At 49.8% G+C, this 12,404-nt stretch overlaps 1 protein-coding gene across 5 annotated transcripts in view; it reads right to left on the bottom strand.

The window, feature by feature from the left end:
* The window catches only part of dph1 (diphthamide biosynthesis 1), a 737,117-nt gene that overhangs the window by 134,145 nt on the left and 590,568 nt on the right, over window positions 1-12,404 (bottom strand). For all 5 annotated transcript variants that reach the window (XM_038814609.1, XM_038814607.1, XM_038814606.1 and 2 more), the window contains one exon: window positions 11,575-11,731. In XM_038814609.1, coding sequence (XP_038670537.1) covers window positions 11,575-11,731 — 157 coding nt within the window. The remainder of the gene's footprint in view (window positions 1-11,574; window positions 11,732-12,404) is intronic.

Raw genomic sequence — 12,404 nt, 5'->3', positions numbered from 1 at the left:
CCTGTCTCACTGTGTGGTACACTGTACATTGCTGTGTGCTGTGTACCTGTCTCACTGAGTGGTACACTGTACATTGCTGTGTGATTGTATACCTGTCTCACTGTGTGGTACACTGTACATTGCTGTGTGCTGTATACCTGTCTCACTGTGTGGTACACTGTACATTGCTGTGTGCTGTATACCTGTCTCACTGTGAGGTACACGGTACATTGCTGTGTGCTGTATACCTGTCTCACTGTGTGGTACACTGTACATTGCTGCGTGCTGTATACCTGTCTCACTGTGTGGTACACTGTACATTGCTGTGTGCTGTATACCTGTCTCACTGTGTGGTACACTGTACATTGCTGTGTGCTGTATACCTGACTCACTGTGAGGTACACTGTACATTGCTGTGTGCTGTATACCTGTCTCACTGTGAGGTACACTGTACATTGCTGTGTGCTGTATACCTGTCTCACTGTGAGGTACACTGTACATTGCTGTGTGCTGTATACCTGTCTCACTGTGAGGTACACTGTACATTGCTGTGTGGCTGTTTACCTGTGTCGCTTAGAGGGATGGTGCTGTTGAACAGAGTCATTAGGGCACAGATGGAGCCATTCAGCCCATTGTGTCCATAACAGCTCCCTGTGCAGCAATCCAGTCAGCCCCATTTTCCATTGCATCCCCCATTATCATTCTGTCAAAACTTCCTCTCTACGATCCTCACGTCTTAAGGGTGGCGACCAGAACTGGATGCAATACACGAGCTGTGGCCTGAGCAATACTTCATAAATAATCAGCTTAACTCCCCTGTTTTTGTACTCAGTACCTCTATTTAATCTCTTAGTGTCACAAGTAGGCTTCAATGAAGTTACTGTGAAAAGCCCCTAGTCGTCACATTCCGGTGCCTGTTCGGGGAGGCCGGTACGGGATTTGAACCCGCGCTGCTGGCCTTGATCTGCATTACAAGCCAGCTGTTTAGCCCACAGTGCTATTAACGAAGCTCGAGATCCCATCTGCTCCGTTAATCACCCTCTCAATATGTCCTGCCACCTTCAAGGATCTAGACACGCAACCTCCAGGTCCCTCAGTCCTGCTCACTCTTTACAGCTTTACCATTGAGTCTACATTGCCCTACCTATCCCTTCTGCCAAAACTCATCACCTCACACTGCTCTGTATTAAATTCCATCTGCCACCTGTCTGCCCAGTCTGTCAATGTCCTGTTGTGACTGATTGGCATCAACATCGTGTGACGCCTGCTGGGAAATGTGCACGTTTTATAGGTTCAATTTTGAACGTTGCCTAATCCCCGACCCGTCTGACTCAATATCACACTGGCCTGTGTCGGCTGGAGCATTGGGAGGATCCTATATTCTGCTTTAACGATTCCTTCTAGCTCTCTATCTTCTGGCACGTGATTCATTTGCCATTTGCTCGCTGCCTTCTGTGCCCTTTCCCGATACTTCACATCCATCTCTTTCTGTCCATTGTTTTTCTTGTGTTCTATAAATGTTTACCGCAGAATATTAGCTCATAAAAAAATAATAAGAATCTCTCTTTAGTTTATGAGCCAAGGTCCTTTAGCAGGTTGGAGAGCACAGGTAGCGAGCTGTGGGCGTAGCAATATTCTTCCCTGGGTTCACTTCAAAAATCCATAAGTCAGTAATTTTCTCCATTCCTGTAATCAAAAAAAAAAACCCAAAACAAAAACCTTTCCCTTCTGGAATTGTTAAGAGGCAAATTAAAAATGTACGGACACCACAAGAGGCAGACTTCTGAAGTTGCAGTTGAGACAGAGCAGAGGGAGCTCTTCACTTCATCGATCTTGCACGGCTGAAGAAAATTTAACGTCCTCCTTTAGAAGGTGCAGCCGAAACCGCTGGAGGCTGTTCGCGGGACAGGAGTCGGCCATTTGGCCTCTCCCGTCGGTCCTGGCCTTCAGTGAGATCACGGCTGTTCAAATCCGGTTTGAAAGCAACTTAATTACTGATTTCAAACGCGGAGTTTTCATTGATTATGTTGAGCTGTTTGTGATCAGAGTTACCTCGGCAACGGCTGAAGGGTTTTTCTTTAAGTTGGCAATCTGTTGTCCCTTTGGATGCTTCACTCTTCGCTACTCTTTAACTATTAAGTGTCAAATTTTGACTGGTACACGTTGCTTGTAAAAAGGATGTCAATGAAAATCTTCCCAATGGTTGTTAGGTTTCTGAATGAACACCAGCAAAGCGGCTTTGGGGCTAGCACAGACATGATAGCCCGAATGGCCCCCTTCAGTAGTTCCGTAAGTCTTTTGGTGCTCTCTGTAACCCCGGCCTCTCACCTAGGGGATGTGAGGATATAAAGGCCTGAGATAGTTTGAGGTGGTTGGTTCAACCCATTGCTTAGTAAGCATCATTAGCCACATTAATACTGTGGCTACCAGGGCAGGTCAAAGGCTACGAATCTTACGGCGAGTAACTCATCTCCTGGTCCCCCAAAGCCTGTCCACCACCGAGAAGGCACAAGTCAGGAGTGTGAGGGAATACTCTCCACTTGCCTGGATGAGTGCAGCTCCAACAACATTCAAGAAGCTCGATACCATTCAGAACAAAGCAGCCCCGCTTGATTGCATCCTCTTCCACAAACATTCAAACCCTCCACCATCAACGCACAGTGGCAGCCGTGTGTGCCATTTACAAGATGCACTGCATTAACTCGCCAAGGTTCCTTCGGCAGCACCTTCCAAACCCATGACCATCACCATCCAGAAGGACAAGAGCAGCAGATACCTGGGAACCCCACCACCTGGAGGTTCCCCTCCCAAGTCACTCACCGCCCCGACTTGGAAATATATCGCCGTTCCTTCACTGTCGCTGGGGCAACATCCTGCCACTCCCTCTCTAACAGCACAGTGGGTGTACCTACACCTCAGGGACGGCAGCAGTTCAAGGAGGCAGCTCACCACCACCTTCTGAAGGGCAACCAAGGGTGGGCAATAAATGCTGGCCTAACCAGCGACGCCCACATCCGGTAAAGGAATTTAAAAAGCATCATCTGACTCTGCTAAACCATGTAGAACAAGGCAGAAATGTTTTCTGAAGCTGGATAATAACCAACATTTATAAAGCTCCTTCAGCATAGTAAATCATCCCAAAGTGTCACAGGAACATTGGCAAACATAAACTTGGAATCAGGCCACAAGAGGAGATATTAGTGCACTGACCAAAGTTTTTTCTTCATTGTGTTTGTGGCCTAATAGCATATTCCCAGCCCTTTCTGGGTAAAGATGTTTCTCCCGCAGTAAGCGGAACGCACAGACGCATTAACAAACAAGGTTTTTTGCAATACAATTCCCAAACTCCTCCACTCCCATAAGGGTCTCCTTCCCAACCTGCACCTAGGACGGGGGGTTTTATACAATCTGGGGCTCGCCTTAAGAGGAAGCCCCGCCCCCTTAAAGGGGAAGGTCGGGTGGCATGGTGGCGCAGTGGGTAGCACTGCTGCCTCACGGTGCTGAGGACCCGGGTTCGAACCCACCCCTGGGTCACTGTCCGTGTGGAGTTTGCGCATTCTCCCCAATTCTGCATGGGTCTCACCCCCACCACCCAAAGATGTGCGGGTTAGGTGGATTGGCCATGCTAAATTGCCCGTAGTGTCCTAGAAATTAAGGTTAAGGGGGGGGGGGGGGGGGGGGGGGGTTGTTGGGTTACGGGTATAGGGTGGATACGTGGGTTTGAGTAGGGTGATCATTGCTCGGCACAACATTGAGGGCCGAAGGGCCTGTTCTGTGCTGTACTGTTCTAAGTATCTGGATTCTAAGGATCATGGGAAACCGTATTCGTTCTGATCCTGCGATCTCCATTGGGGTTATAACACTTCCTAATTCCCTTTTGGTGTCATCATTGACTAGAGGCAGCTAAGAGCCATCCGCATTGCTGTGGGTCTGGAGTCACATGTAGGCCAGACCAGGTAAGGATGGGCAGATTTCCTTCTCTAAAGGACATTAGTGAACCAGATGGGTTTTTGCAACAAACGGTGATGGTTGCCTTGTCCCTCTGCCTTGTTAAAAAGCGCATTTGGAACTGTTCTGAGGAGGAATTTCTTCAGTCAGGGAGTAAGAAATGCCTGGGATAACTGGCCAGGGAAAATGGGACAGACAAAAGCCATTGGGGACATTGCGGATGAACCACGATCCACAAGCTGCTAATCTCACTCATGTGGGAAATGGAAAATGTTACACGAGTGTTAAGTGGAGAGAAAGCTTTGATAAGCTGCTAATCTATGTCCTACCTACCGTGGAAGGGTGTGAGATGCGGCACCAAGATTTCTCCAGAAACAAACTAACAACAACAACAAAAAAAAAATCCTGTTCTCTCACCTGCCAAAAAATATCTTCACTTATTATACAAGGCACAAGAGCATTGGTAAATATTGGAGGTAATACGGCCAGAGATGCACGATTTTCTGACCATCTCTATCTGATACATCAGTTTACAACTGCTGGCTCTGGAGGTTCGTGGCTGATGCTCCCGAGAGGGAGTGCTGCATTGTCAGAGGCACCTTGGGCGGGATTCTCCGGTGCGAACCCACGCCTGGGGATTTTCCGTTGGCGTGGGGCTTCCCACAATGGGAAACCCCATTGGCCGTCTGGAGGGATGTAGGATCCCGCCCCTTATTTTGCAGGAGGCATAAAGTGTCCCCGTGGCACTATGTCAAAGAAGAGCAATAGAGCATGCCCCCCCCCCCTCCCCCCCATGTGTGTGTGTGATGATCAATATTTATCAACCTCGACAGGCATCATTTAAAAAAAATAAATTTAGAGTACCCAATTCTTTTTTTTTTCCAATTAAGGGGTAATTTAGCGCGGCCAATCCACCTAACCTGCACATCTTTTGGGTTGTGGGGGTTGAGACCCACGCAGAGACAGGGAGAATGTGCAAACTCCACAGGGGGTCAAACCCGGGGTCCTCGGCGCCGTGAGGCAGCAGTGCTAACCACTGCGCCACCCTGCCCTCCAACGACTGGCACCGTCAAAAAAAAGATTATCTGGGGGGGAGGGGGGAGGGAGTGAGTGGGGAGGAGGTGGCAGGTAAGAGAAAATCCTGGGCAGTAAAAAAAAGGGTCATCGACAGTTGTAAAACTTATTTGCCTGAGCACCACCATGGCACAAAGGGAGAGAGAGAGAGAGAGAGAGATAGAGGGAATGAAAAGGGAGAGGAGTGTGGAGAGGTCAACGCGATGGGCCCTCACTTCATAAATAAGAATAAAAAAATTAATTGCAGAATTATCAAAGCGACGACGTGAAGTGAAAGTCATCTCCTTGTTGAGCTTTTTTAATGAGAGTTGAAATGACTGATTTCATTCCTCCCCCTCCCCCCAGTCCACACACACACATCGACCGTTCCCCCCCCTGCTCCCCCCATAAAGAGTTCTTGAATAGAAGCATTTAGGCTTTTGCTAATTGTTTGACTGCTCCTCGCTCCTGGGTGAGTGGCTAAATGAAGCCTGGAATGAATGGGCGTGCAGACTGGCAGCGACTAGTCATTAAATCTAGTCAGGCAGAATGTAGTCGGAATTAGAAAAAAGACATATCAATTCCATTAAAGATCCACGAGCCTATATCCAGACTAATGAATGGTTTAAAATGTTTCTCTTGGCTGGGGGAGGGGGAGGGGGACTGGGGGAGGGTGGGCGAGGAACGGACCAGAAATCGGACCCAAGGGAAAATGATTATTTTCATTTCACCATTAGCTATTGTGCAGTGAAACTGAATTGTGTGCTTTCCCATTTGGAATATTTTTTTTTAAAAAAACATCTTTTGGATGTGAAGCATAATTTTAGTCTTGCATTCCCTGCAAGGCTTTGGGCGAAGGTTGATCCAATTATCCAACATGAGTGTCTACACTGCCAGTGACAGATCCTGTGCGTTTCCACTTTGGATTTTATAAATAGATGATACAGCACAAACAGAGGCCGTTCGGCCCACCAGGCCTGTGCTGGCTCTCTGAACGTGCTATCCACTTAGTTCCCACAGAGGCCTGCAAATGACATTGCTATCTGTCAGAGGGTAAAGGTCACCAGCTGGGGTAAGCAGCCTGTTTCTGTGCTGTCCGCTCGATGTAACTTGCTGATGGAAAGTGTTCCAAGGCAAACCCTTCGGCGAGGTCAACCGGCCGCGATGAGCCCGAAAGGCAACGAGGGGCAACGCGACAGGAGGATGCCGGGTGATCCCTCTTCCGGGATCTACCCGGCTCACGGGACGTCACAAGGGTGAATCCCGTCCATTGTGTGCCGGATCACATTTTAGCAAATGGGCTGGTTAGAGTGGGATGGGCATTCCCGCGATTTACTCCCTTTGTCTTGGGGGTCTCGGGCCAGCGCTGTTCAGTGCTGGTCTCCACGAACGGGGACCAGGTGGATCAACACTCGCGGGGGGTATCCCAAGGGATTGGAGGCTTTCCATGTGCTTGCCCTCAGGGCGGGGTGGCACCCTGGCACTGCTGGTGCTACATGGGCACCTTGGCACTACCAACTGGCAGGGGCTCGACAGGGTGCCAGGCTGGCATTGTTCCTGCACTGCAGATTGGGCCTGGGGTGCCCTGTGTGGGGGGGGGGGGGGGGGGGGGGGGGGGGGCGCTCCTGAGGACCCCCTGATCGGTGAGTTAGGGATTCGGGGATTGTGTTTGGGGGGGGGGGAGAGATTGGGATGCCATTCCCCGCTGAGGCCCCCAATCTACCCGAATGGCTGTTCGATAGTAGGGTGCTTCTCAGAGCTCCACAAACACCCGGCAAATCGTGTGCGTTACGGGTCTCTGTTCCCATTTGGGTAGGTCGGGCCGCCTGCCTTTCAGGACCTCACACGGTGCCTTGCAGCCAATAAAATGGGGACGGCCCGGCTAGCTGGCGTTCCCGTCCTGAAATACCTCACCGCATCGGGCGGAAGGGTAACCGGACTCCACCAGCACCATTCCTGAACCTCCTGTTGATGAGGGAGTGACGCTGACTGTCCCTCATACTTTCGCATCTCCCGACGGACACAAAAGCCCTTCCTGTCAGTTGCACAACACCCACTCTCTGGTGACTCTCCCTCGTTGCTGCCCATAAGGGTCCTAATCAAAACAGCGGTGGCATAGTCTCCATCCTGCCCCTTGGGAAGAGGGTGAGGGGGGGAGGGGGGGGGGGGGGGGATTGTGATAGGAGGCTGCAAATCCCGCACTGTCTTTTTATTTGCCTCCTCTTGGTGGAAATAGACATTTTGTCTCCAACAGAATTGAATAACTGTGTATGAATTTCAGGACGAGCACAAAATCATCACGTCCCAATGATTGGCTGATTGAGTCAAACAACACGGGTGGGATTTAGTGGGCCAATTCGCTGTGGGCGCAAATCCCGTCATGGCCACTAAATATGGCGCGAGGGCCATTTCAGTTTGAGATCTTCCTCGCCACTGACATGATCAGGGTCACACCTTAACTATTAATATATTCAGAAATAATTACTGGGCTTAACAACACAATGTCCGCCTACGCCTTGTCCTCCCCTCCGGTCAGCGTGACGTCACACCGGCGTGAGCCACTACACGAGAACCAGTCATTTTTTTTTTCAATTTAGAGTACCCAATTCATTTTTTCCAATCAAGGGGCAATTTAGCGTGGCCAATCCACCTACCCTGCACATCTTTGGGTTGTGGGGGGCAAACCCACGTAGACACGGGGGAAGAACGTGCAAACTCCACACGGACCGTGACCCAGAGCCGGGATCGAACCTGGGACCTCGGCGCCGTGAGGCCGCAGTGCTAGCCACTGTGCTGCCCTACGAGAACCAGTCATGATGACTGCGTGTGGGAGGGGGTGCAGAGAACCAGTTATAAAAACTCCAGATCAACTTTTAGTTGGATCTGGGAAATTCCTCCCCGATCCCTACCTTCCCCCAATCTAGTGTTACCAACCCTCCAGGGTTGACCGTGAGTCTCCAGGAATTTAAAAAAAGGAATCAATCTCCAGGATACCGCTGTGTGCAACCCTGGAGAAATATCATCTTTTGATGATATTTTGATGGGGGGAGGGGGGGGGGGGGAGCTGTTTGGATGGCAGGCAAGCATCATCCAATTGGTTAATGAGCCGCTTTCTGATTGGCGTAGGAAGGCCGTATGTCACAAGGATGGATGGTGTTGGCTGAATAATGGCTGGGGGGGGGGGGGGGGGGGGGGATAGAAAAATCAAACTAAGTTTGACACTGAGATTTTTTTAAAATAAATTTAGATTAGCCAATTATTTTTTCCAATTAAGGGGCAATTTAGCGTGGCCAATCCACCTACTCTGCACATCTTTGGGATGTGGGGGCGAAACCCACGCAGGCACGGGGAGAATGTGCAAACTCCACACGAACAGTGACCCAGAGCCGGGATCGAACCTGGGACCTCAGCGCCGTGAGGCGGTTGTGCTAACCACTAGGCCACCGTGCTGCCCAGTTTGACACTGAGATAAGAAGATGCCAAGGGCGAGATCTTCCAGTTGTTCATGCCAGCGCGATCTTCGGTCCTGCCGACATCCTCCTCCCACTGGTCAATGGCGGGCAGCCTCTCTCCGCCGAGAAACACATCGCGGGGGGGCGGGGGGGGGGGGGGGGGGGGGCGGCAGACAATCTGGCCCCAATGAAGAGCCGGATTTTAAGGAGAGTCTTAAGGAAAGAAAGAGAGATGGGGAGGTTTAGGGAGGAGATTGCAGAGCCCGGGACCTCGGCAAGCTGAACGCACGGCCACCCAATGGTGGAGCGGTTAAAACGGGGGCCGCAAAAGAGACCTGAACTGAAGGAGGGCTGTGGGGTCGGAGGAGGTGAGTACGGTCGGGAGGAACGAGACCCTGGAGGGATTTGAGGACAAGGTTAAGAGTTTGAAAGCTCAGGCATTGCTTGACCGAGGCCTGATGGGCCAGCGAGTTTAAGGGGTGAGGAGGAAAGTGGGACAGTGATTTAGGACAGGGGTGAAAGAATTTTGGCTGCGCTGAATGATAGAAAGGGCAGCCAGGAGGGCACCGGAGTAGTCAAATCAGGAGACAAGAAAAACATGGACGCGGAGAAAGAGAAACAAGACATTCATAAGGCTCCATTTCAAAAACAAACGTGCGGAAACAACAGATGCTGCAGATGGTTTAGTGTGTCTCCTGGTGTTTAACCCAGAAGGCAAAATCTCCAGGACTTTCTGTGTTGGCACCTGTACAAAGGCAAAGAGGGAGAGGAGAGCTCGCTTCAATGCTGACTGACCTTTCCCTGAGACCAGGCCCAGTACGGTACAGACTGCAAATCTGTGATAAGAGCGAAAAAAAGCCATTCACAGAAAGACAAGGCACATTAACGGTCCAAACTATCACAGGAAGAGGAACAAACTCATTTTTGCCCTTTCCTCCCCCTTCTTTTTCCGAAACCTCTCATGCGGAAAATAAAATCCAGAGACATTTTTTTTTTTTGACGAGAGCTTGGCAGGTATACAGGCATCTGGCTTCCTCTGCCAGGACTCAGGCTAACAGCCAGGGAGGGGGGAGGCCAGTGCAAGACCCCAGCTGCGTAGCCAGGCCTCTGAGAGACTCCAGAAATAAAACTGCCCCCCCCCCCCCTACGGGAGACGCTTCCGAAGGATTTTATCGGGAGGGTGCAGGGGGTGCCCCGCTCACCTCTCCCCAATCTCACTGGTTTAGCTCACTTGGCTAAATCGCTGGCTTTTCAAGCAGGCCAGCAGCACGGTTCGATTCCCGTACCAGCCTCCCCGGACAGGCGCCGGAATGTGGCGACTAGGGGCTTTTCACAGTCACTTCATTGAAGCCTACTCGTGACAATAAGCAATTTTCATTTTCATTTTTCATTTCAGCTGGTAGCCCGGGAGGGCCGAGAACAGAAAGGGGAAAAGATGTAACCCACATCAACCCACTGGCACTGGACGACACGTGGCTGTCAGGTGGCGAGGGCAAATGCCTGTCCGCCGTGAAGTCACGCAAAGGCTCCGAGAATGAAGCTTACCGAGAACCGGGTCTGAACTTCTGTTACGAACTGTAGGTGGGAGAAGATCAGCTTGTTCTCCTCGGAGAGGAGTGAGAGGGGATTTGAGAGGGGTCTTCAAGACCCGTCAGGGGCAGGACGGGACAGATAGGGAGAAACTGTTCCCATAGGTGGAAGGACCGCGAATGAGAGGACGCAGATTGAAGGTGATTAGCAAAAAGAAACAACGGCGACATTAGAGGCAACAACTGTTTTGCACGGCAAGTGGTTACGGTCTGGAGTGCGCTGCCAGAGAGTGCGGTGGAGGCCGGTTCAATCGAACCGCTCAAAAGGGCATGAGATTTTTAACTGTAAGGGAAGAATGTGCAGGGTTACAGGGAGGAAGCAGAAGGGTGGCACCAGGTTAATTGTTCATTTCGAGAGCCAGGTGCAGGCGCCATAAGACATAGGAGCAGAATGAGGCTACTCGGCCCATCGAGTCTGCTCCGCCATTCAATCATGGCTGATATTTCTCTCATCCCCACCCTCCTGCCTCGTCCCCATAACCCCCGATTCCCTGATTAATGAAGAAGACGACGGGCTGAATGGCCTCATTGAGCGCTGTAACAACTCCAGAGTTCTATGAACCCTGCACGTTTGGACTTCCGAAAGCAATTATACAATCAGCCCAGAGATCTGTTCAATTGATGCTGAGAGAACGGCCTGCTTTTCTACTTTTTAATCACTTCTCAGTGATACACGAACAATGATTTTCAATTTGACCGTTTCCAGCCTGTCATTTAATTTTAATGGGAGACTCTTAGAAAGCTGGACTGTGTCACGGGGGCTGTAACGCATGATTAACCCGACGCTGTTTGAAAGGCATGGATGTTGTCAATTCCAAGGGATCTGGATTCAGAATATTCTCGACTTCAAAACCACCCTTCAGGAATACTGATGATAGATCGCATCTCGAGAGCTGGCCGGAATCCAGTTTCCCGAATTGAGCAGTGATCACAGAGGCTGGCTGTCGACCAGAACGCATCGAAATGTTGTTCCTTGGGTTGTCCCCTAACTGTTTTAGGAATGTTAGAACAGGAGGCCGTTCAGCTCCTCAAGACTGTTCCACCCTACAGTGAGATCATGGCTGCGTCGCATCTTGGCTCCGTATCCTTTGCAAACCCTTTCCTGGCAGAGATCTAGTGATCTCAGATTTTAACATTATTGATAGAGCGAGAATCTACGGGAGAGATTTACGCACATCTACCACATTTGTGTGAAGAGATGCCATCTGACTAAATCTTCTGAACGACCAGGCCTTTTCCAAGCTGCCTAACTAAAAATTCTTTCTTATCAATTCCTTTCAAAACCCTGAAACAAAAAACAACCATATCACCCCTGACCCTTTCATATTAGATAAATATGCAGGTTACATAATCAAATCTTGTCATCTAACCCTCAGAACCCACTGTCCACTGGATACCCTATGGACAAGCTCAACGCGCGTTTCATATTTGAGTAGGTTCAGAAGAACCTGAAGATCGAAGGACGGTTTAAGAAGAGCCTTGATCTTGACACTGCCAGGTTAATGGTTTCTATTACACATTTCGAACCACAGCCTTTGCACCGTTCCTCGTACCTCCATGATCTTGGGGGATCCTTGTCGCCCAAGTGTTCCGAGAATCAGGCCCCACATCTTTGCCTTTGCAGCTTTGGCTATTGCGTCCTTCCTGATTGCCTGCATGGCCTGGTGATCGTAGAACTCACGGGAGAGGATTTTGCTGTAAGGATCATACCTGCAACATCAGAGAACACATATCAGTGAGAAAGTGGAAGAGTCAAAGAGGGTCCACCTCAAAGACCCTGGCCTTTGACTTTTCAATCATAAATTAACCTGTAGGGGCAGCACGGTGGCCTAGTGGTTAGCACAACCGCCTCACGGCGCTGAGGTCCCAGGTTCGATCCCGGCTCTGGGTCACTGTCCGTGTGGAGTTTGCACATTCTCCCCGTGTCTGCGTGGGTTTCGCCCCCACAACCCAAAAATGTGCAGAGTAGGTGGATTGGCCATGCTAAATTGCCCCTTAATTGGAAAAAATAATTGGGTAATCTAAATTTTAAAAATAAATAAATAAATAAATTAACCTGTAAACTAGTTATTTGGCAATAGAGCTTATATATTGCTGAAAAAGAGGGACATGTTCCTGAAGCTTTTTGTTTTGCACTAATCTGGACAAACATTAGAGTACCAAATTTCAAACTATCACGGCAATTTATACTGTAGGAGAAAAATGTGCTGATTGGTTGGCAAGCCGATTCTGATTGGCCGAGGTGTTGCAACAGGAAAGCAAAGGCAAAATATAGGTTCCCCAAGCTCCCAGGGAATTCAAAAAAGGTATCAGGCTCGGAAATTGTTTGCAGAGAATGGCCACCTATATATGAAAGTATGTTGCTTCTAGCAAGCATAAATGA

This window comes from Scyliorhinus canicula, chromosome 12, assembly GCF_902713615.1.
Source record: "Scyliorhinus canicula chromosome 12, sScyCan1.1, whole genome shotgun sequence".
Taxonomy (NCBI): domain Eukaryota; kingdom Metazoa; phylum Chordata; class Chondrichthyes; order Carcharhiniformes; family Scyliorhinidae; genus Scyliorhinus; species Scyliorhinus canicula.
This window is presented reverse-complemented; position numbering and strand designations above follow the sequence as displayed.